This window comes from Sceloporus occidentalis, unplaced genomic scaffold (genome assembly GCF_023333645.1).
Source record: "Sceloporus occidentalis isolate IW3139 unplaced genomic scaffold, rSceOcc1.0.p SCAF_37, whole genome shotgun sequence".
Taxonomy (NCBI): Eukaryota; Metazoa; Chordata; class Lepidosauria; order Squamata; family Phrynosomatidae; genus Sceloporus; species Sceloporus occidentalis.
In genome coordinates, this window is record NW_028317017.1 from 5,097,088 (window position 1) to 5,124,439 (window position 27,352).

Here is a 27,352-nt window from a genome sequence, read left to right on the forward strand (position 1 = left end):
AGCTGCACTTTAGCTAAAGATTAAAGCGATATTATTAAATTGTCTGAAAAGTACACAGTGCTTGGGATAGAGACACCATTAGTTTCTAAAGCTGCCCTGATAGATAAAAGACTGATGTTACATCTAAACGAGGCTTTGCTGAAGCAGTGACTGAACCCAGAGCAGAAAGTGCCCTAATTTTGCTGATCTCGAGTGAATTAATTACTTATAACCAGATGCACCAAGCATGTTTATAAAGTAGTTCATGTTTTGTCTGCAGGAGTTCGCATTGGAGACAGTATATGCTTATTCGGTTTATACTGAAATCAATAAATAATAATTGGCCCTCTGCCGTATTAAGGGTAGCTTTAGAGCAGTATGTGCTGGGTGGCTGATCTTGTGGTGGTGACCTGCTGCTTTCTTGCTAAAGTATGAACAGATAGGATAAGTAAGGTGTCCATACCTGGCCACCAGTGTCCATAACCAAGTGATCAATTGCAGAAGCCCCCTTCTGTCACAAAGTCTGTCTACATTCATATGATCTATATAAAACAATTTAATAGCTGCCATGACATCTACTCTAACTCAGAAGATATTTCCCATCTTCAGCATTTGTCAAGCCAAAAAAAATTGGTTTATAGACTGAAACGGGCGGGTCTAGATGTAAACTACGTAGATACTCATTAGAAACGAATTGTTCAATTCATCCTGAGTGATCCTGCAGAGTTCAACAGAATCATTGCTATGACTGTATGTTCCTCTAAGATGATACACATATGCATTACTTTCTGGTTTGGTGAAGTTACGCTAATACAGTACTTCAGATAAGCCAATCTCATTGTTTTGTAAGCATGCATTATAGTAATGGCCTGAAAGGAATCTCTGTTCCAATATACAGGTTGTGTCCATCATGCTTCTCCATCTCCCTTCTAAATTGACTGTTGATATAAACAGTTAGTAAAATGGTCTTGCTTCTTTTTTATTTGTATGTAATATTATGATGAAAGGTAACAAATATGGCAATACTTGAGACACACCAAGCTCTGCTGTGGGGAGGGAGGTCAAAGATGCCATTTATTGTGGGGATAAAAAGGCAGTGTATTGACCTACATCAGTTTTTATCACAGATTGTTGGGACCGTCTTTTGCACCCTCTTTTTTAATATGAAAAATGCTTGGAATAGGTGAGTTCTTTGCTATTATTGGTTATATTGAAAAGATAATGCAAGACTGTTAAACAAAGGAAAGGCAAACCAGAACATTTAATCTGATTAATTTAGTTACTGCAGAAATCAATAGATTTCAAGCGCACAGCATAATTAACTCTATCTAGTTAATCATTGATGGTATCACGAATTGTACACAAGGGAATGGTGGATCTTAAACATCTAGTATTGTTTTAAAATTGAGGAACCACCCAGATCAAAGTTACTTAGGGATATAAAATGACATAATATGAGGGATAAATGAATTGAAGAAAACTTCTTTCAAATGCCCCACAGTTCCATAAGGAACATTAATTTACAGATATGGAGTTAAAAACAATGAAAAAATAAATGTTAACCTAGTACGCTGACATATTTAAGGTAAATTAACAATGATAAGGGCCATGCTTTATGATAATAATTAATAATATTGCTGCTCTCAAAGTGTAAAAAAATTCTAGCAGTATGTGTCCACACTAATCTATACCGGTATCGTAAATGCTTCAATAGATCTGTTTGTGTTGTTGACTCGAAATTAACTTCACTGCAAACAAAATCTGAGACACAGATATCCACATGTTTTAGTGCTAGATCCTTCGCCAATGGGATGGCAAGCATTTGGGAAGGTTACGATTCTCGTTGAAAGACTTGGTTTACCATTAACATTAAAAAGGACCTAAATAATTATTGGTACACACCAATATACTAATTTAACTCAATGGAGACTCAATGGAAATATTTCACAAATATATTGTACAGAGCAATTATATCCTTTAAATTTCACTAGGGTATAACCAGGATAAGAAAGGATTTTTTTTCTTTAACCTTTCATTGGTTATTACAGCTTCACCATTATGAGATGGATTTAGTTTAATTTAGACAATCCATTTCTTCACCCTTACAACATGAATCTGCTTTTTACGTGACTGGCATCGTATGATGCTGAAATCAAAAGTATGATATAGAAGAGTTAAATGTGATTAATTGCTGGATGATGCACTCTATAATCCAGATTATCTCAGCATATGTTTGTGTTTTTTCTATTTCATAGCCGTAAGCCATATGTCTAAGATATTATTTGCTCTGTAATGAAGGATATTGGTGGTAAATGAGATACTGAGCTTGAGGCTCTGTTGCTTTGATATCAGCTGCCTGATGACATGACTCTAATTTGAACAACAGGGAAACTTCAGTCTCCTATTCTCAGATGACAGGTCATCTGAGTGAAAGGAAATTAGAACTATGAACTGGACCATGATGAATTATTACTACAATCATTTAAAGAATATCAAATTAGAAATATATATATATATATATATATACTGTATATAGTAGGATTGTCTTTAAAGGAATATAGACCAATGCCGCCAATTGACATATTGACATACCTCAACACATTTTTAACAACATTGGTCCAATTCTGTGAACTTGCTTGGATTTAGAACAATGCGTTCTATAACATGCACCCAGACCAGGGCTAAGAAATGCAGCCTTATGGTCTGAAGCGTGATGTTCATTGTGCTTCTATAGATTGCTCAGTAGTTACAAGTTAATAATCTACTGGGGATCTTGTGATCTGTAAATCCAGATCTGTGAATATGCGACCCTAGAGCCTCTTTTCTAAATTAATATTTGCCAAGGTAGCTGACTATGTAAATGTCCATGTGCAGTTTGAAAAAATAATAATAATCCTACTGATGTTTACGAATAAATCAGTGAATCCCATCAAAACCCTATAAAGAGAGCAACTTTCAACTTCCCTTTTCACAAATCCAGGAGTGCATATTAAAGATCACAGATAATTTATGATACTGTGAAAGTGCCAGTGTGTGCATTTTGCAATTCTAGTGTATAATCTGTCAAAATAAATGAAGGCAACTATATGTCATCTCTAACCACAGATTAAAGGTAAGAGAGGATCCAGTGTAAAAAAAAGCTTCTTACAGAATGGTTAATGAAAAGGATGTGGTAATGCAGTCTTAGTTCCATCATACAATTGCCTTTTGGGGAGCCTCGTTACAACACTTTAGTGACCTACTCAAATAAGTGTGTGACGAGGCCACTGGCTAAGAAGTGAAGTGGGGGTTTCTCTTCCGAGAGAGTGGCTTTGTGAATGGACGGGGATAGCCATGCACAGAGATAGGGCTGGCCCCAAACAGCCTTTAGTGGGTTGGGAGTGGGAGGGAAGCTATGCGATAGTGAGTGCGACCAAATGCTGCTCCCCTGCCCTGCTACACCCAGAGACTCCAGGTCCAACGCAAACTGTTCCCAGGTATGGATATTATCCCATATTGTGAGCACCAATAGCAGATGTTTCTAATAAATCCCCAGCCCTTAATCTGCCTCGCACAAGGTGGTTTATAGTTAAAAACTGATTTTCCCACATAATAATATGGCTGGTGTCTATATTGCCCCTTCATGGTATAAACACTGGTCAGTGAAAGCCATTCTGTTCTGTTAAATGAACAGTAATATAGAACCATTTTTCATCTGCACAGACGTAGTAGATAAGCAATGTCCCAATTTATGATAGTTTAGGTAATATATATATATATATATATATATATATATGCAATGTAACTGTGTGTATGGTCATTGAGGATAGCAGCAAGTACAAATGATTGTGTTGTTGCTGACCGATTTCTTGGCAAGAGACAGAAAAGAGGGCATTTGGGATTTCAAGTGAATATTTTAAATCCATAATTTTGCTTTGAACTAGAAGTCCTTAGATTCCACCTTGGGGGAGACCTAGAGGTCAGGTGGCTTAGTTACACGACATTATTACAGTCACAGTAACCTTGCTGCTGGCATTCTAAAAAAAGCAGTTCTATAATCTGTGCAGTGCCACTACGATCAATGGGTGGCATCAGATAGCATCCCCAGCTACTTAAAGACTTTTTTTCAGAACAAATGATTAATTCATAAAGAAACGAACGTGATGCCTCCATTATGTTTGCAAAGTATATGCTTGCAAGGTTTTACATCTCACTGCGGTAGTGCATTATAGCGGAAACCCTTCTCTAGAAAAATAACAAGTCAGCTCTTTCAATCCCATTCACCTTCACGTTATAGCGTAAATCACTTGGGGGTTTTAGTTAACAAGAGAGGAGATGTGCAGATTAAAAAGCTATAGAAATCACCGCCATTTCTGCTCCAGTAATGTATGACATATTGGGTTGTTTAACCCTGAGGGCGTTGCAACCAACTCTATTTTAAAGAAGCAGCACATTGATTTTGCTTCAATATCAGCAAAAAAAGTGGTTTATGCCCTGAAGCATAATACACAGGAGCTGAAATACAGTACATATTCAATACAATTAAGGAGGCGACGTGTGCCCATAATATAACTGGTCCAACCACCTTCCATCAATCCATGCAGCATACTTGACCATTAAAGCAAAAGAGCTATTACATTTAGGAGGAGACTGCTCCTTAGGTGAAATTACCTTAAATATCCCCAAAAAAGAATCAACTGCATTAGTTGCAATTCAGATTGAATAGAATCCTCATGATTGTAACACAGCACTTTTGTCTCCTGATGTTGATTATGACACCTTATGACATATTTTAACCCAAAAAACACACACAGCAATTTACACAGTAAATCTGAAATAAATTAACATGATTAACATCTCAGAAACGATGGATCAACATGAATCACTTACTGTATATTTAATGTATAGAGAAGTACAGTATACAGCCCAAGTGGGATACTCCAACTTGTTCATAATTCTCACTCAAACATCTCACAGAGATCAGTCTCCGCATCAACCCAGAGCAATCCAATTTTAGGATTTAATAAGTGAGCTTTGATTACAATGTTGGCAGTGCTTCCGAGACACAGAGACGTGTCCCTGGTGCTAACTCCTTCTAAGACATCTTAATGACGACGGAGTAATTCTAACATTCACTTAAGTAAAGGGGACGCCATGGGGGTTACCGGATACACTACTGAAAACATTTCAGATAATACTGAAGCTTCAAGAAGAGTTTACGTTTTCAAAATGATCTCTCCAGCAGAGACACGTTTCTAATAAAAAATGAAAGTGCTAAATATCATGTTCCATTGTGAATAAATATTGTCTTACTAGCAGATAACAAAACTATCAAAAAGTTGCTATGGACATAAATTAAAATTTATACAATCAAAACCAAAATATGCCAGTACTGGTACTTGCAATTTATTGCAATTCTACAGGGCAAAAGCAAGATACCAAAAAAGGACCCCATATGCCTGCAGTAGCCAAGGTTGTCTGCTATTTAGTTCCCCTTTAGTCATCTAGCACTTTGTAGTGATAATCAGACTGAAAAATACCAAGCACTTACATTAAACTCACAGAGGTCAACACTGTCCAAACTTTTGCTTCTGTGGATCCGTCCCTTTATTCTTCGTAGGGATGGTTTCCCTTGACTTGTGCTAGAAGTGGCAGCATTGGGGTTCTCAGATGATGGGGTGACCCTGCAATAAAACCAAATACAAGTTCATCAATGGGTGGAACAAAGGTCTGCTATAATCACATAATATCATATATCATGTTTAAAGCAACTTAAGGTTTCCTATTCAGCATAATGTTGAATACTGGAAATATAAGGAAAAATAGATTTTGGAAGGAGATACGGACCAATTTGCAAATCTAGTGCCTCTATACCTTTTTTGCAAAATATACCTTGTTATTAATTTAATGTGATTCTTGGGACAACTTTGTGTATATCCAGGACATTCATAAGCATTTTAGTTATGTTAGTCACCAGCAATTCTAAATTCTGTTCTTCACAATCTCTAGGGCCACCATCTCCTGTGCACCATTCATGGTTCGACTGCTAATTCACAGCATCTAGAGTGCTCTTCTAAAGATTTTTGGCAGTTGACAGACCTCATTTTAAGTCAGAGAGGACACTTTGGCACAAAACAGTGGAATAGTTCATTTTATTTTTTTACTGAATAATCACCAGAGTATTTGTTTGAGTAAGCAGATTTATTTGACACAATGATATCTACTGGAAGCCGAAGAACTAGACAGTACTTAACGTTAATGAAAGCAGTGACAAATGATTATTTTCCAAATTAATGATGTAATAAAACGCAGAACACAGAAAAACAATGACTGGCTCATTGTTAGACCTGTCAATGTATATGAATACAAGCTCTAACATGGCAAAAGTGACAGCGATAAGTCAAATCAAACTGAAGTATTGGCATATTATATTGAAAACACTGCACTAGTGTTTGAGAGAGTGCTGTGTGATTTAACACCAATATTTAAACTAGTGGATTTTGCTCTTTACGAGTCTTTTTTCACCATTTGAATCTTTTTTTCCCCACTGACAGATAGTATATAGTATTGTTTTTCATTTTATCGTGGGCAGATTAGTGTAAGATGTCATATAGGGTATGTTACTATTTTACCCATCTTGTTAGAATTCCACATAACTTGCTTCACAATCAGCTTACATCATTGTGGTTGAGAGAACACAGAGGTTTTTCCTTATTTTAGAAGATTACAGACGCTCCGTATGAGACTCATTGATTCTGACAGAAAAGAACCCTCAACAAACCAACACGTTCCTAGCCCAACTATTCTGTGTTAAAAATAATAGTATGCTGTGGCATTATAAAAGCACAAAACAAATGACCAACAGACCCGGATACAGTATATCACACAGCAAATCTTGAGGTGGTTCAGAGGGTCTGTCCTCCAGGCTTATTAGTATTAGGTAACTAAAAACAAATTCATCTTGGGTCCAACACAGATATACTCAGAACTCAACTTTGACAACTCTGCAAATTCTCAATTTTCCTGAGCTCAGGTAAACAGAATCCAAATTTTATGTGGACAACTGTTTTCGGATGAACCCCTGGGAAAGGCAACTAGGTAACTATGAGTTCTTCTACATCACTAAGTAGAGGTTGGCAAGCTGTTTCCATCATGACATGTGTCCATCCAAGCTGCCATTAAGAGATCATATCATGCATTCTTCCGGGCGCATGCAAGGAACCAGTTACAAAATGGGAAGAGCGTTTGCCATTTCTACTTTCGGCTGAGCTATGACACCTTTGATGATCTAGGCCAACCCAGGCATTGGGCTCATGCCCACATCACAGGACCACACTCGCTGTAATAAAACCCAATTTTTGTGTGTAGAGCCTCAGAAGCTATATGATGCTGGTGAGTTCAGTTACCGAGTACATTCCAGTTGAGGACACGTTCAGTTTTGTGAATAGCACAAATGTTCACTTTTAACTTTGTAATAAATTAATGCAAATGGATATGGCAAATAAACCTTCAATTCATACACTCCATGTAAATAAAACATTTAAAACTAGCAAACCTTGGGGAAAAAAGGAGAAACGCTTTACAATGTATTGTTTTTCGTAAAAGAAATTTTCCTCAAAGCCCAATTAATGACTTTTAGCGGGGATGTTTACAGTACCTTGGACAGCAGATGATCCAGACCGGTACACATCTGCAGCTTTGCAATTTCATTATCTCATATGTAAGTGAAAATATTGCCAAGGGTATATTTTTATAATTGCTGGGAAAAAAATCTAGGGCAAAAATAACGTTACAGAGACGAGGTTTTAATTACATTAATTCTGTATGTAAAATTTTATCATTTCTGCTGGTGTGATACTGGTAATTTAGTCTGTTCATTATTACTTATTATTATTAATATGCCCCAGGTTCAAAGTGGAAATACATCAAATTGTATTAAGCAATATTAATGACTTCTTTAGTGACTTTTCTTAGCTGACACAGATCTTGGAGCCCACACTTAGGTGATCCTTATATTTGCAGATGGCCAACAAATTTGCTTAAGGAATTGCAATTTTATGATGGATGTTGAATCAATGGTACTTTGGCCTCTTTCAGCTAAAAATAAAAGGTTTATTTTGCAGAAAAACAAGCTGGCTGGACATTCACAATACTATTTAATGGTTAATTAGTTTGATATAGATGGGGTAAGAGGCGGATTCCCTGAGCTTATACAAAGCACAGTAAGCAAAAACGGAGGTCCAGCTGTCTATCATAAATAAAGAGATGGTGACCTTATATACACGAAGGAGACAACGTGAACATATATAGGAGTAATAATAATATATTTTCAGCAGGCTTTGAAAGACATGAGCCAAATGAAATGAATACCACCCTTCTTAAATGTTAATCCAGAAATGTCATATTTTTGGTATTCTAATATTATTTCCAGCTAGTTTAATGTGAAGGTTCACAAAAGATTCCTGGAAGCCCATGGGTTTGCTTGATAATTACCTAAACTATCAATTATTTCAAAGTTTGCTTCAAATACCATTAAGTTTAATATCTACACAAGGTTCCCCACGGGGGAAAAAAGTCTGTACGGTATATAATGGTGTGGGTCTGAGCTTTTTTGTTTCTATGGTACTTTGATTTCTTTATTTCTAATGACCTAGGTCTTTTTTTACCGTGTGTCTGTTACAACAAAGCTTGTTTGTCCTTATTCACAGACTTTCACAAGCCCTCCACTAAAATGGACCTCCTCCATGCCAAAGAACCAAGCGTTCTACTGTCTACCAAAATATAGTAAGATAAAAGGGTTTAATTTACCGAGATAACATTAACAAACACATCATGGCAGTTGGTAAATAGCTAGAGCATCAGTTACTTCAGAGTACCTGCTGAGAAGCAGTAGGGATTAAACAAGTTCATAAAACATATTTACACCAATAAATAAATGTCAAGAATTGTTCAATTCAAAGCATTAGTGAGATATATTGAGGGTTTATAAGGGCAATTATTATAGCACGGTACGCGTAAATAAGGATAAAGGGCTGACTGTAAACTGTAATACACAAGATGTACATAACGAATGTGATATAAGGACAGACATTCTTTCAGACGCTCTCTGACTATAGCAATTCAAACAAAATAGGTAAATCTATAACACTTTAACATTTAAAAATGTATCATAGGAGATTGTGATCCGTGTGAGCAAACAACAAAACCTGAGTAATATTATATATTCATTATATGTGTAGGCAGGCAGATACTCACAAGGTGGTTGGTAGCCACGAGCTATGTGTTTACTGATTGCTGGACATGTATTGTGTGCACACAGTTGTTTACCCTGTACTGGGTACTGTATGATTTGTTGCCTAATATTGGAGGTAAGCTGCCTACTAAGATATTTATCTTTTTATGCTTATTCGTATGTGTCGTCCATACAGTCTAAAAAAAGAAAATCAAAATGTGATTGCTATAACTCAAATTCTATGTGTCTACTCTTATTGTTGACAAAATAAATCACAACACACTACAGCAAATCGAATGTTTGACAATAAAACAATAACAGGCTTTTCTGATATGATTAAAAATAATAGACAATGATGTGATATGGTTACTTTGATATACGACACCATGACTAAATGACATAATAGACATAAATCAAGGGGGAAAAAACAAAAAATAGTTATTCAATGTAAAAATGTGTAAATATATATACCGTATATATAGATTTATATATATATATATTGAATTGATTGTCTCTGCATTGCAAGCCCCCTAATCAGCAGAGCACGTAAATATTGCATTACTGTTTGCATTGAACAGGATCTCGGATTCTAGCGTGGCGATAGATCAATGCGATACAAAGGACAGGTACCGGAGAGACCAAAAAGCACTGACCGTACACTATTCGTGTTTCACGAGGACTAGTGCTTGGGTAATTAATATTCATTTGCCATTGATAACCAATATAGTCTTGGAAAACTGATCACCATCAATTGTCCCTACAGCATTTGTTATCCTTTCTCACTCTGCGTAGGCTCTATGGGAAGCGAAGGCCACTTACTTCGGGGGGGGGGGGGGGGAATTGTGTGTACTCATTACTAATAGAAATATCGGCGCTGTGGATTCGGGTTAAACGCCTGCTTTGTGTTTTTATATGAATTACACATGAAAATGTCTCTGATGTATTATGTTGATATATGAAAGTGGAATGCTGAGGTTCTTTTAGTGCGGTATAATGGCCAGAATATAAATGCTATTTATTTACATTTAGAAATACGTTCACCTAGGCAGCTTCATGCATAATATCCATGCAAGGCGGACAACAATCTTTTGTAATAACACATATGCATTATGCATCATGGCCCTTACCGTCATGCAATTACACACAACAGGCATTTGTGTTAAAGCCATACATCTTTCATAGGCATCAGTCGCTTGGCGCACAACGCATGAACATATACAGTCATTATTTAGAATACTGCATACACATATATAAAAGGTGCCTCATGTCACGCACATAGGCTGTCACATGCCAGCACACACACAATGTGGATAGCACAACATGAAGTGTGACCCATCACAATACAATCCATACACAGATGCATCACCCATGGCACACAGTACATTTCACCTATACACAGCAACACCTATGTGCAGCACGCAGGGTACCACTATATAGTATCCAAGGCAACATGTATAACGCCATGTGTCTGCTCCCACTATATAGTCTCCAAGGTAACGGGCGTTACATGCACATACCTGCATGACACATGATACTAAGCCACACGGAATGGTTCTGCGAAGCATGCACAATACACCGAATGCACCCATCATGTAACGGACACAGGGGGGGGGGGCACGATCCACTCACCATAGCCTTCTTTTATAAGGTAGCAGGTTGCCCCTGTTTGAAGGAGTCACCCCAATCGCCATCTGCAGCACAGTCAGGTATTTCTGGTATTTCATTTTGCCTCCCCCCTTGATTCTCCCCTCTGATGCCCCCCCTCAGACCTCTGCATGCGATCATGAAATTGGGATTCCCAGGCATCTGCCGTCCTGCCCTGTGACCCCCCGGTCTCCTCCCCTCGCTCTCCCGGGCTGTGCTCCGCTCTCCCCTCGGCGTGTCTTGTCAGCAGAGCGCCATTTCTGAGCGGCACATAGAGATAACATTGACAGCTTGAGGTGGCAGCGCCATCCTTCTTCCCTCTCCTCTCCTCTCTCTCTTCTCTCTCCACCCGCCCTTCTTTCCTCTGTCACTGAAGCTCAGACAATCCTATTAGCGCCTAGAATAGCGTCCTGTTAATCCCCTCACCGCTGGTTTAGGTCTAATGAGGTTGTGGCTGCAAACACCTAGCGATCACTTCCAAATGATCTAAGCATCCCAGTGCCCTCTCCCCAGCATCTCTGCAAAGGACAAGCTGGGAGGGGGGGAGGGAGAGGATGGCAGTGGGCAACGGGCACATTAAGCAATTAGTTCCTACGCCTCCTCCTCCCCACAAGAATTCTCAACAATTTAGGTCAACACTTTTTTTACTGGAAAATTTCGCATTTTTTTTTTAATGGAACTTCGATTTTTTTACAGGAAGGGGGGAGGGTTTGCCACGACCCAAAAAGGGACAAACTGAAACGATATTAGCTTTTATGTTTCATTTCAGTGGGCTTGGTAGACATTTGAGAGGGTACAAAAATCAATCCTAAATACTACAGTAATATTTTTATTATTATTACTGTTTTCACTGATCTTTATGTATGCATTTGATGAGAGGATGGTAGAAAAATGGGACTGCTTCCCATCAGACGTGGTAGAGGTTATTACAGTAAGGGAATTTAAACATGTATGGGATAGGTATAAATATATCCTGAATATAAGACAAGGTCAAGAATTGAGGTCTGAATCTTTACACGCAAATTCTATGTTTCTATGTCTTTTGCTCAGCTATTACTGTTTCCAAAGAGTGGAAGAAACAAATAATTAATACCTATGGTCGGTATGTTGGATCATTTGGATGAAAAACTCCAAAGATATTGCCAAGTAATTTGTTGTTGCTACACCAGATGTAAAGATATGCTTGTTGGATAGCTGATAAAATATGTTTTTTGTTTCAGATCAAATAATATATATTTTTTAGTGATAAGCACAAGGTACTTATCATATCCCCAAAAATGCTTTTCATGAGAAGAAAGCTTTACCAGAGCAGTAGATATCTAATCTGGCATCCCTGTTAAATCAACTTACTATGGTGATGACATACCAAGGGTAAAGTAGTGCCAATTTAGAACTTCAGGATTTTGAGTGGCCATAAAGAGATAGAATTAGAGGTATAGGACTGATTCTCCAATGAGTCACGGAGGAATTCAAGAAACAGCCACATAAATCTTCAGAACCCCGCCAAGGAATGATTTCATTGACATTATTCTAGAACCCACAAGCAGGAGATTCTTTCTATAGCGGACATTAACAGTACTCTTAGAACTTAAATGTGGATTGAAAACATACACTCTGTAGATTTGTAGTGGAAAGTTGGTTACCGGCTTTATTCAAAAGGACCGGCACCATAAAATAAAATGGAATATGAAGTGTAAGTAATTAGGGAAAAACATGGGGATCATAGTACATCTCCTATGAGAGAGAATTATATGAGAAGGCCAAACTGTGGAAGAGGGTTGGTGTGTGGCAGGTAAGAGTATGTCAGCATGTGAAAATAAGTGTGCAATTGAGATTATAACAAAGGTAAGAGCTGGCGTGACAGTGAGACTGTCAGATGAGAATGAGCGTGGCCGTGTGAGTGTCTCTTTATAAAAATCAGCATGACAATCAAAAGGTATGAGAAGTGGCGTCACACTGAGAGCATGTCTCCATGTAACGGAGAATTGCGATTTTAACTCATGAACTTCACTATGCATTATGCAGGGTCAATCTTATCAAGCTTCTCTTACAAGGACATTTTCCAGACATCAATTGATGTGCCAGCTGGACAGGGTAAATGCAATTATAGAAAGAGACCTATGGTGTAACCTGAAAGCGTATTTGGGGTCTTTCATTAAAACAGGCGTAGAGATCAGCAGGTTCAGAATGGGGTAGTGTGTTGTAAAATGTAAGTGAGACGTGTTTGGAACAGATGGTGTACTGCTGAGATTTATCAGGGCGTGAACTGGAGACTGGTGCAGAATGAACATATAGGAGTGTGTAGTATCACATTTAAAACATTGATCACTGCCTTCTTATACCACTATTCATTTTCTTTTATAGTGTAAGCCACTTGATTTGTTTTTATCTGTTTCATATACTGTTTAGAAGGTCATGGTTGTTGATTTATTTACATAGGTTTTGCAATTTTGTTGTTTGTTTGTTTTACAAAACTGTTACATGATAGCTGTCCATCTCACTGCATTCCCATGATGCCAGACTGTCTGACATAAGACTGTGAAAAATAATTTCTGGGTAGTCATTGTTTTGTAGGAATCTGCAGAACTGATTTTAGCCACACTGGGTGGGTAATCCACATGCATGTGTTAGCACATTTATTGGATAAACTTACTAAAGGGCTTTAAAAAAAAGTTTTACAATTTGGTTTGGCATGTATGGGAGCGATAATTAAGGAAAATAATAATGATATAATCACTCAAGTTTTCATTCCTGGAAATCCACTTTTAACTCTCTGTGTGATATACAAAAAAACCCAGTATCTAACAGTGTCCTGTTTGCCCATTGTACCGTGCTGCGGAATATGATGGCGCTATATAAAAGAATATATATAATAATAGAGGGTCAGAGGCTTAGATGTAATGTAAGGAAGCAGTGAGTTGCTAAGACTCGGTTAGATGAGTGGAAACGCCTTTAGGCAGAAGTTGTAGAGGTTAATGCAGTTAGGGAATTTAAACATGTATGATAAAGGCATATGGCTAGCCTGAATATAAGACCAAGTCTAAATAAGGTTAGAGAATTTTACAGCAGGGAAAAACAGGCAGACTAATTGATCAACTCACGCTCATCGGAGTAGATCCTGAAAACACGCATTGTTGCAGTTTAGGATCAACATTAAGAAAACCTTATCTTTGACGTGTTTCTGCCTACCTAAATAGAATTATTATGGGTCTAAAGGATGCATTATTTGTCATAAGAGCATTCCATCGGTCAGCTAATATGGATTACCAACAATCAGTTTTCTAAATGGATCACTCTGAGAGTAGATAGTTTTTTTTACCAGGTTACTATGAGATAAAACATAGGAGATAAGTCACCTCAATATGATGAGTATGCCCTGCCATGTTTGTATAGCATTTTTAGCTGTAACAGTGTTATGCTGCTGGTTTCATTGCTTTCAAACGCACTTTGATTTCACCAAAATAACATTTTGGTATCATTACAGTGATTTTCACATATTCATTTTTTGTAGTGAGTCACATTTAGATAGGATGTGAGCTCTGTGTGACGTATGCAGCATATAAAATATAATGCCACTTCCTTATTACATCTTCATAATTACTAACCTATTTAACCACATATTCTATTAACAAACAGAATCCTAATATTCTGCCATGTTACTATGATCATAGGAGATCTAGGATTTAATCCCATACCAGAGACTCTTATGTTTTAGTGTTTACAGTAAATAACATAAAGTTACTTTATAGTGACTATTTGTACTATAACTTTCTGAGAAGACTGCCTTTCCAGCGCCCACATCTGCTAAGCCAGTGGTTACCATAAGCAGTTCATCTGCTTTTATGGTACCACCTCTGGCCCATACCAAGTTTCCTCAGAGCACTGTCCTCTACATACCACAAACACCATGTAACCTTCCCATATTATTGCCACATTCAATACAAATACACAATTCATCTCATACATAGTGTAGGATTTCTTGCCTACTTGAACGAGGCTCTTTGTTTTTAGAGAGTCAATGACTCACAAATACGGTTGTTGTGTGGAATATATAACATCCACAGAAGAGGAAAATTTTATGTGATATCCTGAGAAGTGCAAGATTTAGGCCTACATCCAGATATATATGACTCTTTAACACAACACCACCCATCAAAAAGTCAGAGCAATAAACATTAAACTGTGAATTTTGTTCTCCAATCTAGAGCAGCTCCCAGCAACGCAGTCTTCCCTGTCAATTTCCATAATCCCTCATTTGTTTATAATAAATAATACAAATCTAATCATAGCATTGTTGCTAAGTGAGTTATGTAATAACATTTAAAATGCAAATGCCTCAGACACAATGAGGTTAATGTATTAATACAATCATTTACAAGGTGTTTTGCTGCCATGTGTAACGCTGCAGTCAACTGAAGTAGTCTCCATGAGAAAATAGTTTCTTAGTTTGGTGGAAATAAAAATGCTTGTTGATAAGTGTGCACATTGAGTGCAAGGGTTCTGAACTCGGCAAACCGAGGCTTTACCAACCTGTTCAGATCTTACCAAGTTTATTTTGTTTTCAGAGTTGGATGCCGACTGTTCATACAAACCTCAGATGTGCTCCAATTAATACATTTTAGTGATGATATAAAAGGCATTTGTAAGAAGTTCAGATGTACTTATTACCTGTTTCTCTTGCCCACAAAAGTAAAACCACCAACATGACTACTAAATGAATTATGAATACTATGGTTTGAGTTTTGGATTATAATTCAACAGATGTTTTGATTTCATTCAGATTGAGATCTGTTGCCACCACAAATAATTTTGTTATATGGAAATGTGTATTTCATATTCATAAATATATAAAACATAACCTTAATCAATACATTCATTCAATTTAAATGTTAATCTTGAATAAACCCTAATTGGATACGTTTTGTAGATGGAGCTAGTAGACAGGTAGACCAACTTGCAAACACCACAGAGCCAAATGAGATAAGCAGAATGCAGACACTTGGGTAGGAGTGATGGCACAAGGGCCCAGGTGGTCGGTAACGGTCCAGAGGTCTGAAGGCGGGAGCAAGCAGCATAAACGGTATATACAAGCCAGCGGTCAGTAGGCAGGCAGCAAATAATGACATCCAGAGGAGAAAAGCTATGTCAGGAACCAGGAGATCAAATAACAAAACTTGGAGGCAATATCCAGGAAGCACAGGGGGGATATATAAGGCATAACCCCACACCTCTAACACTGGTATCACACCCATACCTGAGAATTCTCCATGTTAAGCATTGCTTCTTTTGGTCACTGAATAGAAACGCCCCGAACCCTGCCCACTTCCCATGCAAAAATGGCATGTGGCTCGCAAAATCAGCGGGACTTCCCACAATGTTGCCAGATTGCCCACTGACATCACAGGTCTGCCCACTGATGTCAGTAGGACCTCCTATCCGCATCCTGCAAAAAGGGCTCTAGGCAGCCTAAGCCAGAGAGTTCCCAGATATGGTCACATCCCCTTACAATAACCCCCTATACCTTCATGACAAGAAGTGCTGCAGGGGGTGTGGATGAGTGCCAGCTCCTCACTGACATCCTCCTTGATACCCCCCCCAGACTTAATGGAGCTGCAAGCCAGCTGGGCACGTACTGCCTTCTTGTGGTTGGCAAATGCCAACACCAGAATTAACAATTCAGCAGTTACATTACATTACATGGTAATCTGAATTGGAAGAAAAACATTTTTTCTGTAGTTTAATATGCATTCTTTAAATTGCTAAAAATAAACAATATAGTTACCCAAGAAAGAAGCTGAAGCTCGATAGCTACAGCAGAACACCTACTCCATTCCACATGGCAGATCAGTGGCAGGAATGTGGTCCCTTTGGAATCAGGTCAATGTGAAATCAGTGAGGACACTATCCACACATGTGCTCCGGTTGTCTTACTAGACCCGTCTGGAACACACGCCTAGCCAAAGGGTAAATCCAAGTTTGATGTACATTTAGTGGCCACTTTTTTGCAGGGCCAGACTGACAGAAAGGCTACAAATACTCAAAAAACATATTCTTTACAACTACGTTGTGCTGAAGAATATCATTTAAAAATAGATTACAAGTAGAAGATTTTAAAAACATATGAAAATTCATTTTAAATGTAAGCCTTTTCACTGAAATAATCCACCTTAATGTATTTTGAAATTTCATCAAACTGTAATCAAATTCTGACTATCCCATCACATCATTGCATTATGCTAATTTTGCAAACACATGCTGGGTTTAAATGCAGAAGATAACATGAATGAATTTAGGACATGAAAACAAGCCTGATTTGATAAATGACAATTTAGGCCTTTTTTCAACTGAAATTCTAATTTCAAATTAGATGACTACATAACTGGATTTCCAAGTTAAATGATAATTTACTAATATATATTTGCTATTTAACAACATTGAACCATAAGTACCACCTGACAGCATTCTAGTTACATATGAAACATCGGACCATGGAGGAGGCAACTCCTCTGCAGCTCTGGAGTGGCAGTTTTCTCTAGTAGGTAAGTACATTAATATACATTCATCTTTGGTGAAGCTGCCTGGGACATAAAACTGTCCCTTTAATGATAATAATTATAAAACTGGATATAATTTCAGTCACCAATGATGTATATATTGGAGCTGTCACACTTATTTCACGGCACCATAGCACTCAATTTGGACAAGCTGCAAAGTTGGATGCAGGGACATTGTACAATATGGTACATAAGGGCATATCATCCAGTTTATCTCCCAATATATCAGTTGGTAGCACGCTCGCACTCATCATTGGTCACAATGGCAGCAAACAGCCAATTTAGGCTGCCTGCTCCATGAGCAGATCGTTGCCTTCACTGATCGCTCATTCATTTTATATTTTTAGAGAAGCTCTTGATCAGCCTATGACTGGTCTGTAGCTTTCTTTACAGTCTAGGAGGAAAGCTGAGCACTTAACATTAAATGCATGGCTTTCCTTTTTGAAGGAAGTCTTGTGTGTAAAAGCGGCAAGAAAAGGATTTCTGAAAAAAAATTAAAAGGACATTAAGGCAAAAAAGTTAATATCATCATCTATGGTGGAAGTAGTGTGCAGTGGTGCAGTACTGGAAAGGCATTTCGAAAAGCCAAAAATGAAACATGTTGTGGTTTATATTTAGTATTTTATTAGACTAGATAGACAGGCATATGGCTGTGCACAGTGACTAAGGCCTAAAATTGGCCTAATCATGAATGAAGGAAGATGAGACAGCAGAGGAGGTAGTGGGTCGACTCTCTCGCTACCACAGAGGTGATTGTCTGACTCAACATTTGCTACAATTGTTACTTCAATTGATATTTCTTACATATGCTGCCATGATAGCAATTAAGACATTGTGCAACTGCAAACCATACAAAAGAAGAATCAGTTTTTTGTTTTTTGTAACCATGTTGAACATAATATGGAGATATTGACATAACTAATGTTTAGCAACATCCTGATACCCACAGAGGGAATTTGTTCCTACTGAGAGGCATGATCTGGATATAGGCTTAAAGTTCCAAAAGAAATATTCAATTAATTGCTGAAGATTTGTGGACCACAGAGACCAGTGAGCGGGTGAAAATATTCAATTCTTTAATAATAGGATGATAAATAAGTCACCGGATAGTTCAGCTATTCTTAATATTCGTAATATTTAGAATTAACCATTTCATACATCACTGTATCACTGGCTGTAGACATACACATGAGAACTCCAGAAATTGACATATATCAGGTTACAGTCAACAAGGTAGAGGCAGTTCTTTGTTACATGAAGTATTGTACATGTATCATTTACTTGATACAATATTATGTTACATAACTGCATACATTCCTTACACTACGCATGTATCTACGTACAGGTAAATAAGGAAAGTGGTGTATATATACTGTATTCTGATATATAATAAAGTTAGATTTAAAATGGAAAATCTTCAAGTGCATAACTTATAATATACTGTCAAGTTGTCTTCAATATGTATATTGTCATGTTGGGAATCCCCTACAGCTATCTTTAGTAGACATAATGCTAAACATCCAATAGTATAATCTGTTTCATCGGATAATGCTGATCACGTTATACAACATTGTGACAATATAGTCCAATAATGTACAAGTGAACTAGGTAAAAGCAGTCACAGGTCAGTTCACAGTTTTGTCCTCAGCTAGCTGTTTCGCATTAATGGAAGAATTCCAGCACTCAAAACTATGTCCATATCAGTTGATTGAGAAAAACTACCGTATTTGCCCGATTATAAGACGAGTTTTTTTCCAGAAAAATACCCCTCGTCTTATAATCGGGGTCGTCTTATAATCAGACCTCAAATAGGTCTGACTATGAGACTAAGATCCAGATCCCCCGCAGCGATGCAGGGGACCTGGATCTTCCGCCTGTGTTATGCGCCCCGCCCCCCCCCCCCCCCACTTACCGGTGCTTCTGAGTCCCCGGTGTTTTTCAAACACGACTATTAAAATTGTAATAGTTTTGGTGAGTACCATATGGGACTTTACACTCTCTTTAGTACTACATTTGGTATTGCAATGGTAAAGACACATATGGCAGTAATTTAGCTACAAAATGAATGTCAAAAACATTATACATTATAGCATTTATTCAGTTGCAACAAAGGATTATAAAGCCACATTAAAAAAAAGATGAATATAAGAAGAGAATGGCAGATTAAGTGGAATATAAGAGTATGATATATAATGTCTTTGCCCCAAAACAGCTTGATAGTGCCCCAAAAACAGATTATCTATTCCATACTTTTCCCCAAAAAGCTTACATGTGCCATCTTTACCCCCCAAACACCCTGTCTGTGCCCCAAACAGCTTGTCGGTGCCCCCAAACAGCTTGTCGGTGCCCCCAAACAGCCTGTCGTTGCCCCAAACAGCCAGGCTGCGCCATATTTGCCCCACATAGGCTTCATGTGCCATCTTTACCCCCAAACAGCCTGTCTGTGCCCTCTTTTGCCCCCCAAACAGCTTGTCAGTGTTCCAAACAGCTTGCCTCTGCCATATTTTATGCTAAACATCTTGTCTGTTTGTGCCATCTGTGCCCCCAAACAGCGTGCATGTGTCAGTTCTTCCCCCGAACAGCCTGCATGTTCCATTTCTGCCCCTCCAAACAACCTACCAGATGTGTTCTTTCTTGCCTGTATGCATTAATGGTTTGCTGAGGGCTATTAGTAAAAAAATAAATAAAAGCTACTTAAAATACAGGAGGCTAGATGGCATCAAAGGGCAGATATCTGATAGTATTTTAAAATTGTGTTAAACATATTCAGAGTCTGACTACAAAGGTGATAATTATACGTACAGTAGACTAAGTGTGTGAGTGATGTTTTAACCCTGCTTCTCCATTCCACAATAATTTAAATAAATAACAATAAAAGTTATTATTATCTGTTGTTATTATATCAGGTCTAGAAATAATTTCTAGAATGGAAAGTTTGCAGACAGTACCTCAACAGTATAATTACATTTTAATTGCATGCATGGGCAAACATTTTTCTAACAAACAATAATTATAGGAACATTGTAGGCAAATTGAATTTGTTAAACAGTACAACTAGAAACACACACATGTATAAACTGTTATTTTACATGTTCTGTTCTTCTAATTTACATTATATTTCTTTAACTAGGAATCTCATTTTTAATTTAGCGTGTACCTACACAATTAACATCTTGTATTGTTAAGGAGATGTTTCTTTTGATGCCAATTTTAGATGTACAGGCCAACATTTAGTATGAAATATATATTTAAAAAATGTAAAAACAAAAACAAATTTGTTCTTTTTTCCCATGTTTTTGGTCCCTGATGACCAAGATATCACAAAATATATAAATGTAGGGGTTTTTATTTTGAAAATTGTTTTGTTGTTTTGGGTTTTTTTTTTTGGAAGTTACAGGACGCAAATGAAACATGTTAGTTCCTTTTTTCCAAACTTGAAACTTTCAGATTTCATTTATGAGACCTATGTCTCATTTGGGATTGCTCACCACCTCAAAATACCCCCACAACTCAGGGTATTTCACATGATTTCACTTATTATGCAACAATTTGGTCATCAATCTCTGGCACAGGGAGCCGTAGTTGTTCCTTTTTTCACCAATCTTTAATGTTTTGTTTAGGATTCTTTGCACAAATTACATGCACCTGCTCAGAAATCCTCTAAAATGTATTCAGATGAATCTCCAGATTAAGGTGATACCCCATATTCATAGGTTTTTTATGGGTTTTAGAAGTTACAGGGCACAAAATGGAACATCCCCATACACTTTTTCTAAACTTGAAATTTTTTAATTTTATTTTGTAAAGCTTATGGCTCATTTTGGACTGTTTAGCAGTGTGTGTGTGTGTGTGAGCATGGATGTGTACTTTTGTGTGTGAGCATGGATGGGTACTTGTGTGTCTGTATGAGCATTGACGTGTACTTCTGTGTGTGTGAGCATGCATGTGTGCTTGTGTTTATGTTTGACCATGCATGTGTACTTGTGGGTGTGAGAGTATGGATGTGCACTTGTGGGTGTTTGTGTGTGTGTCCATGGATGAGGACTTGTATGTGTGTGTGAGCAAGCATGTGTACTTGTGTGTGTGTGAGCATGCATGTGTGCTTGTGTGTGTGTTTGACCATGTATGTATACTTGTGGGTGTTTGAGCATAGATGTGTACCTGTGCGTGTGAGAGTATGGATGTGCACTTGTGGGTGTTTGTGTGTGTGTCCATGGACATGTATGTGTGTGTGAGCATGCATGTGTACTTGTGTTTGAGCATGGGTGTGTACTTGTGTGTGTAAGCATGGATGTGTACTTGTGTGTGTGAGCATGGATGTGTACTTGTGTGTGTTTGTGTGTCCATGGATGGGGACTTGTGTGTGTGAGCATGGATGTGTTCTTGTATGTGTGTTTGACCATGCATGTGTACTTGTGGGTGTTTGAGCATGGATGTGTACTTGTGAGTGTAAGCATGGAGGTGGTATTGTGTGTGTAGGGGGCATGGATGTGTAATTGTGCATGTTTAAGCATGGATGTGTAATTATGTGTATGTGTGAGCTTGGATGTGTACTTGTGTGTGTGAGCATGGATGTGTACTTGTGTGTGCCTGTAAGCATGGATGTGTAATTGTGTGTGGACGGGCATGGATATGTGATTTGTGTAAGTTTGTTTAAATATGTTGTATGTTGGAATGGGGGGCGCACCGGGACCCGGTGGCAGTTCACGAGGTAAGTGTAGTGACAGTAGCTACTGCTACTGACAAGTTAAAATGGCTTCAGTACACTTATATACCTAATGCTTGTCCCTTCCCCTTCTACATGCTGATTGGGCAAAGATGGGTTTTTGGACCCATCAATTACAGCCATAACCATCAATGAAACCACTTTTAGTGATTGATATGTATCCTCCCACACACAGTCCCTCCCACTTTACCTCATCAATGAGCGCCAAAACGACTTACCTGCCCTCCAGATAATCTTTGCCTAGATGCCGCTGCTCCCGCGGCAACCCAGCAAACCACGAGTCTCTGCTCCACACCTCCCGTCGCCTAGCAGTGAGCGAGTTACTCACAGGAGGGGGTGTGCCCGTTCTGGAGTTTAGTTTAGGTATTTTAGCCACACCAGTTCCTAACGTGTATAATATCAAGCACATACTGTAGGCAGCCATCTACTGTAGGAGCACAGTGACTTTAAAAAAAGCATTGTCCAAGGATGCCACCTTTTGCCACAATCCAGATCATAAAATCTCTGCCCTTCTAGATCTGCCCCAGTGGAAGCGTCTGGAACTTACAGCTCAGCAATGAAGCAGTAGGCCACACACTCACAGAGCAGGGCTGCTGAGTGCTGAAGTCCTTAGTGTTCACTACAGAGTTCCAAACTCGACAACATCAGTACAAGGTCCATAAATACATGGTTTGACAAGATTGTGTAGAGGAACTCGAATGGCCTGCAAATAGCCCGGGCCTTAACACCTTTGGGATAAATTGTAATGCCAATTTTAAGCCAGGCCTCCTCATCCAACTTTAGTGCCTGACTTCACGAATGTTCTTTTGGCTGAATTGAAAATCTTTTGAAAAACCTTTCCAGAAGAGTGGGAGCTGTTATAGCTGCAAGGGGGGGCAACTATATTACCGTATTTGCTCGATTATAAGACGACCCTGATTATAAGACGACCCCCCAAAATCTGAATATTAACTTAGGAAAAAAGAAAAAGCCTGAATATAAGACGACCCTAAAGGAAAAAAGTTTTACCAGTAAATGTTAATTCATGTAAACTATTTTTTTTAATAAAAGCTATGATTGAGAAAAATATTTTTTTTGTTTTTATTTCTTGTATTTTCCAGCCTGTCCCCCAGTTACGCACATCTGCCCCCAGGCTTGCCACACCAATATGGCACTGTGGCCCATGATATGCCTTTTAACCCTCTATATGCCACTGTGCCCCATGGTATGCCTTTTGACCCCCTATATGCCACTCTGCCTCCAGAAATGCCTTATACCCCTATATCCCATTCTGGCATTTAGGGGGTTAAAATGCATATTATGGGGCAGAGTGGCATATAGGGAGGTATAAGGCATTTCAGGAGGCAGAGTGGCATTAAGGGAGTTAAAAGGCATTGTATAGAGCACTCTGCCTCCAGAAATGCCTTATACCCCTATATGCCACTCTGGCATTTAGGGGGTTAAAAGGCATATTATGGGGCAGAGTGGCATATAGGGAGGTATAAGGCATTTCAGGAGGCAGAGTGCTCTATTAAATGCCCCCTTAACGCCACTCCAGAAATGCCCTATGCCCCCATTTAACTAACACACACACACACACTCTCTCCCCCCCCTCCCCTCCCCTCTCCTCTCTCCTCTCTCCCCTCTCCCCTCTCTCCCCTCTCAGCCCTCTCTTACCGGTGCTTCCAGCCGGGGCAGCGGGTTGACGTCGCCTTCTGCTGCAGCCGGAAGGAGGTGGAGTTGGCAGCGGGGGTTTGTATGCGTCCGTCGCGTATACTTTCCCCGGCTGTCAGAGATCAGAGATCTCTGACAGTCGGGGAAGGTCTACGCGACGGACGCAGACAACCCCCGCTGCTAGCCACACCTCCTTCCGGCTGCAGCGGACGTTGTCTACGCGGATCGCGTAGACGTCAACCCGCTGCCCCGGCAATACAGCAGGAAGCACCGGTAAGTGTGTATGATGGGGGGGGGGTGAGACAGGAGGATCCAGGTCCCCTGCAGCGGTGCGGGGGATCTGGATCTTAGTCTCCTAATCAGACTCTATTTGAGGTCTGATTAGAAGACGACCCCGATTAGAAGACGAGGGGTATTTTTCAGAGCATTTGCTCTGAAAAAAACCTCGTCTTATAATCGAGCAAATACGGTAATATTAATGCCCATGTTTTGGAATGGGATGTGCAACATACTTTTAGTCATATAGTGTATAATATAAAGACTCAAAGCAGTCCTTGCTGGTGAATCATACCAGTGTTGGCCCTTTATAATGAATAGTCGGTTAAGGGGTTTGTGACCATAACTCTCCTACCAACTCTCCCTTTAGTGAATAGATAACATTGTCCCTGAAGAAAACCTTTGAAACCGTGCATTAGACATTAAACTTATATGTGATTATATGATTCTTATGCAGATTTTGAAGTATTCTTATGATCATAGCAACCAATGGTGGATTCTTGTTGATTGGACCATTCCATTGGTTGCTGTGGTGATATGGCCAACTTTTTAAACTCTGCACTAGAATTAGATTTAATGCACAAACCCAGATGCTTTAGAGTTTTATACTATCAAGTCAAACCAAAGGCTTGGGAAAACATTCCTGGCCATGGGAAAAAAATGAATGAAAAGTGACCCAGAGCTCACATGAAACCCCAAGTTGAATGAGCTCCAAGGTAACTTACTATACTACTTGACTTTGGTTGACTTGGTTGTGATCAGGGGTGCCGTTCAGAGGGGAGTATCTAAAAAGTTTTTTTTTCAAGTCTCCGTTTAATAAAAGATCAGGTATACAACAGTGTGTTACATCCGAAAACATACCAAAAGGCACAGGTATAGTACAGAAGCACAATGCACTGCAAAATAAATCACGATGAATCAATGGTCATAGGCAAACGACATATCGGTTCACAGGGCGATAATCATGCATGACAGAGAGCATCGTGACACGGAACGAAAGGGAGAAGTATGCAAAAGTACATAGTGTGGAGCAGAGGTGCTCAATAGACAGGTTAGATAAGTGGAGATCAGTGTCCAACAAAGACCCCCTCAACACAATGCGTATGGTAAAAAGGCACATAAGTAAGCACACGGAAATGTCCGTACGGAGAGAGCAAACAAAAACAAACAAAACAAAATCATGAACACAACATAAAAATCAGAGTCAGATGGCGCGTGTCGCTACAACCACATAACACCTAAGTGCTAGCGAAGCAGCCGAGGGACACAAAGAGAGGGGAACACCCAGAGCAGGGAAGGGTGAGCCGCGCAAACGGACCCAGGGGTGGCAAACCCACACGACCGAAGGGGCCCCTCAGGCGGACTGTAAAAGAGCAGGAAAGCGCGGGGAAGAGGTGAGCTCCTTCCACCAGAACCAGCGCCTGATGAACAAATATTCCTTGCCCCTGGAGGCCCACACCAACTCCTCCATGTGGGCAATAAAGTTCATCCTGCTGACCCAAGCCTGGATCGGCGGAGTGTCACGGCTTCTCCAAAAACGGGGGATAACAGCTTTGGCCGCACTTAATATATGGTACGTCACTGAGTGTCTATAAACAGCGACCGGGAGCGATGTATGGTGCAAGAGAGCCGCCTCGGGGGTCAGCACATAATGAGGGTCATTTACTTCCCGAATCACCCCTTCCACTAGCCTCCAAAAGGGGGTAACCAAGGGGCAAGACCACCAAATATGTAAAATAGTGCCAGGGCCCGTCTCACACCTCCAACAACAGTCCGGGACATCCGGGAGGAATTGATGTAAAGCGTGGGGGTGCGATACCACCGAATCAATAACTTGTAGGAGGTTTCCTGGATTCTACTTGAGATAGCGCCCTTATGAACCAACTGAATAATCTTATCCCATACCTCATCCCCGGAGAGAGCCGGGAGATCCCGTTCCCAAAGGGCCAGGAAATACGGCTTAGAGGAGCACTCAAGAGTAAGGAGGATGGAGTACAGTGTGGAAACCAGGTGGGGCGGCTCAGACTTAGAGGTGCACAGGCGTTCAAATTCCGTCAGAGGTCTGCGGTAACTCATCAAGCACGGTAAAGAAGCAATAAAGTGGCGCATTTGGGCATAAAAAAAGGTGTCTTGCGGGCGCGGCCGAGACGCCCCTAACAGAGTCTGCAACGGTTTGACTGAGTCAGAAATATGATAGAAACGCAAAATACCGGAAACTAAAGGAGAAAACAGTCTAGTCCTGCCTGTTCTGTAGCCAGGGGCAAAGGCAGGATTGTCAGAGATGAGGAAGAGAGGGCTAGTGGAGGACGTCAAAGAACCCTTGGACATGTATTTCCGGAGGACCCGCATAGTCGGGGAAATGGTGCAATGTTTAAGGCGAGCGGTGGGCCGGGAGGGGGTGGACAGCCACGGATAAGAGTGTATGGGGTGCGGGAGAGCGTCCTCCTCCAGTGCCACCCACTGCTTAGGAGCCCTAATAGTCCAGATGAGCCGCATGGTAATACAACTCCAAGTGTGGGACACCCAGGCCTCCCAGGAGCTTAGGACAAACCAGATGGGAAAAAGCGAGGCGATGGTGTCCAGACGACCAAATGTACTTCAAAAAGACTCGGTGGCATTGCTTAAAATAATCCCTGGGAATAAAAATCGGTAGGGCATGAAAGAGGTACAGGAACCGTGGCAAGATGTTCATCTTAACGACGGCAACCCTCCCGAACCACGAAACATGCGGGAAGGCCCACTTACACAGGTCCTGAGAGACCCGCTGCAGGATGGGGACAAAATTCAATGAGAATAGCAGGGAGAGATCCGCAGGGAGTTGGAGGCCCAGGAATCGAAGGGACGAGCCGCACCATTTAATGGGAAACCGAGAGCTTAACTCCCGTTTAGTAGAGTCCGCCAGGTGGACCCCCAATATCTCCGACTTACCCAAGTTTATCTTATAATTAGAAAATGCTTGGTACGTCTCCAGTTCCTGGAGGAAAAAGGGCAGGGATGTAAGGGGAGCAGACAGGATCCCCAACATATCATCCGCGAATAAGGCCAATTTATGCTCCACCCCCGAAACTAACATTCCAGAGATACCAGGATTGGCTCTAATAGCATTGGCCAAAGGTTCCATGCTAAGCGCGAACAGGAGGGGGGACAGTGGACAACCCTGACGAGTACCATTGGCCAAGAAAAACGGGTCCGAAAGAAAGCCATTAATCTTGACCCTGGCAGAGGGGTTAAAATAGAGTACTGAGACCCAGTTACAAAAAGTCGCACCCAGGCCCAAGCTGCGCAGCACTTGGAAGAGATAGGGCCACG

General features: G+C 39.9%; 1 protein-coding gene across 1 annotated transcript in view; it reads right to left on the reverse strand.

Annotated features, from left to right (window-relative positions):
• LOC149297762 (tight junction protein 1-like) overlaps positions 1-10,914 on the reverse strand; it is a 147,017-nt gene extending 136,103 nt beyond the window's left edge. Inside the window, exons 1-2 of the mRNA XM_089488349.1 lie at positions 10,820-10,914; positions 5,510-5,642 (exon numbers count right to left, since the gene is read on the reverse strand). Coding sequence (XP_089344475.1) covers positions 5,510-5,642; positions 10,820-10,914 — 228 coding nt within the window. The remainder of the gene's footprint in view (positions 1-5,509; positions 5,643-10,819) is intronic.
• Positions 10,915-27,352: the final 16,438 nt, after the last annotated feature.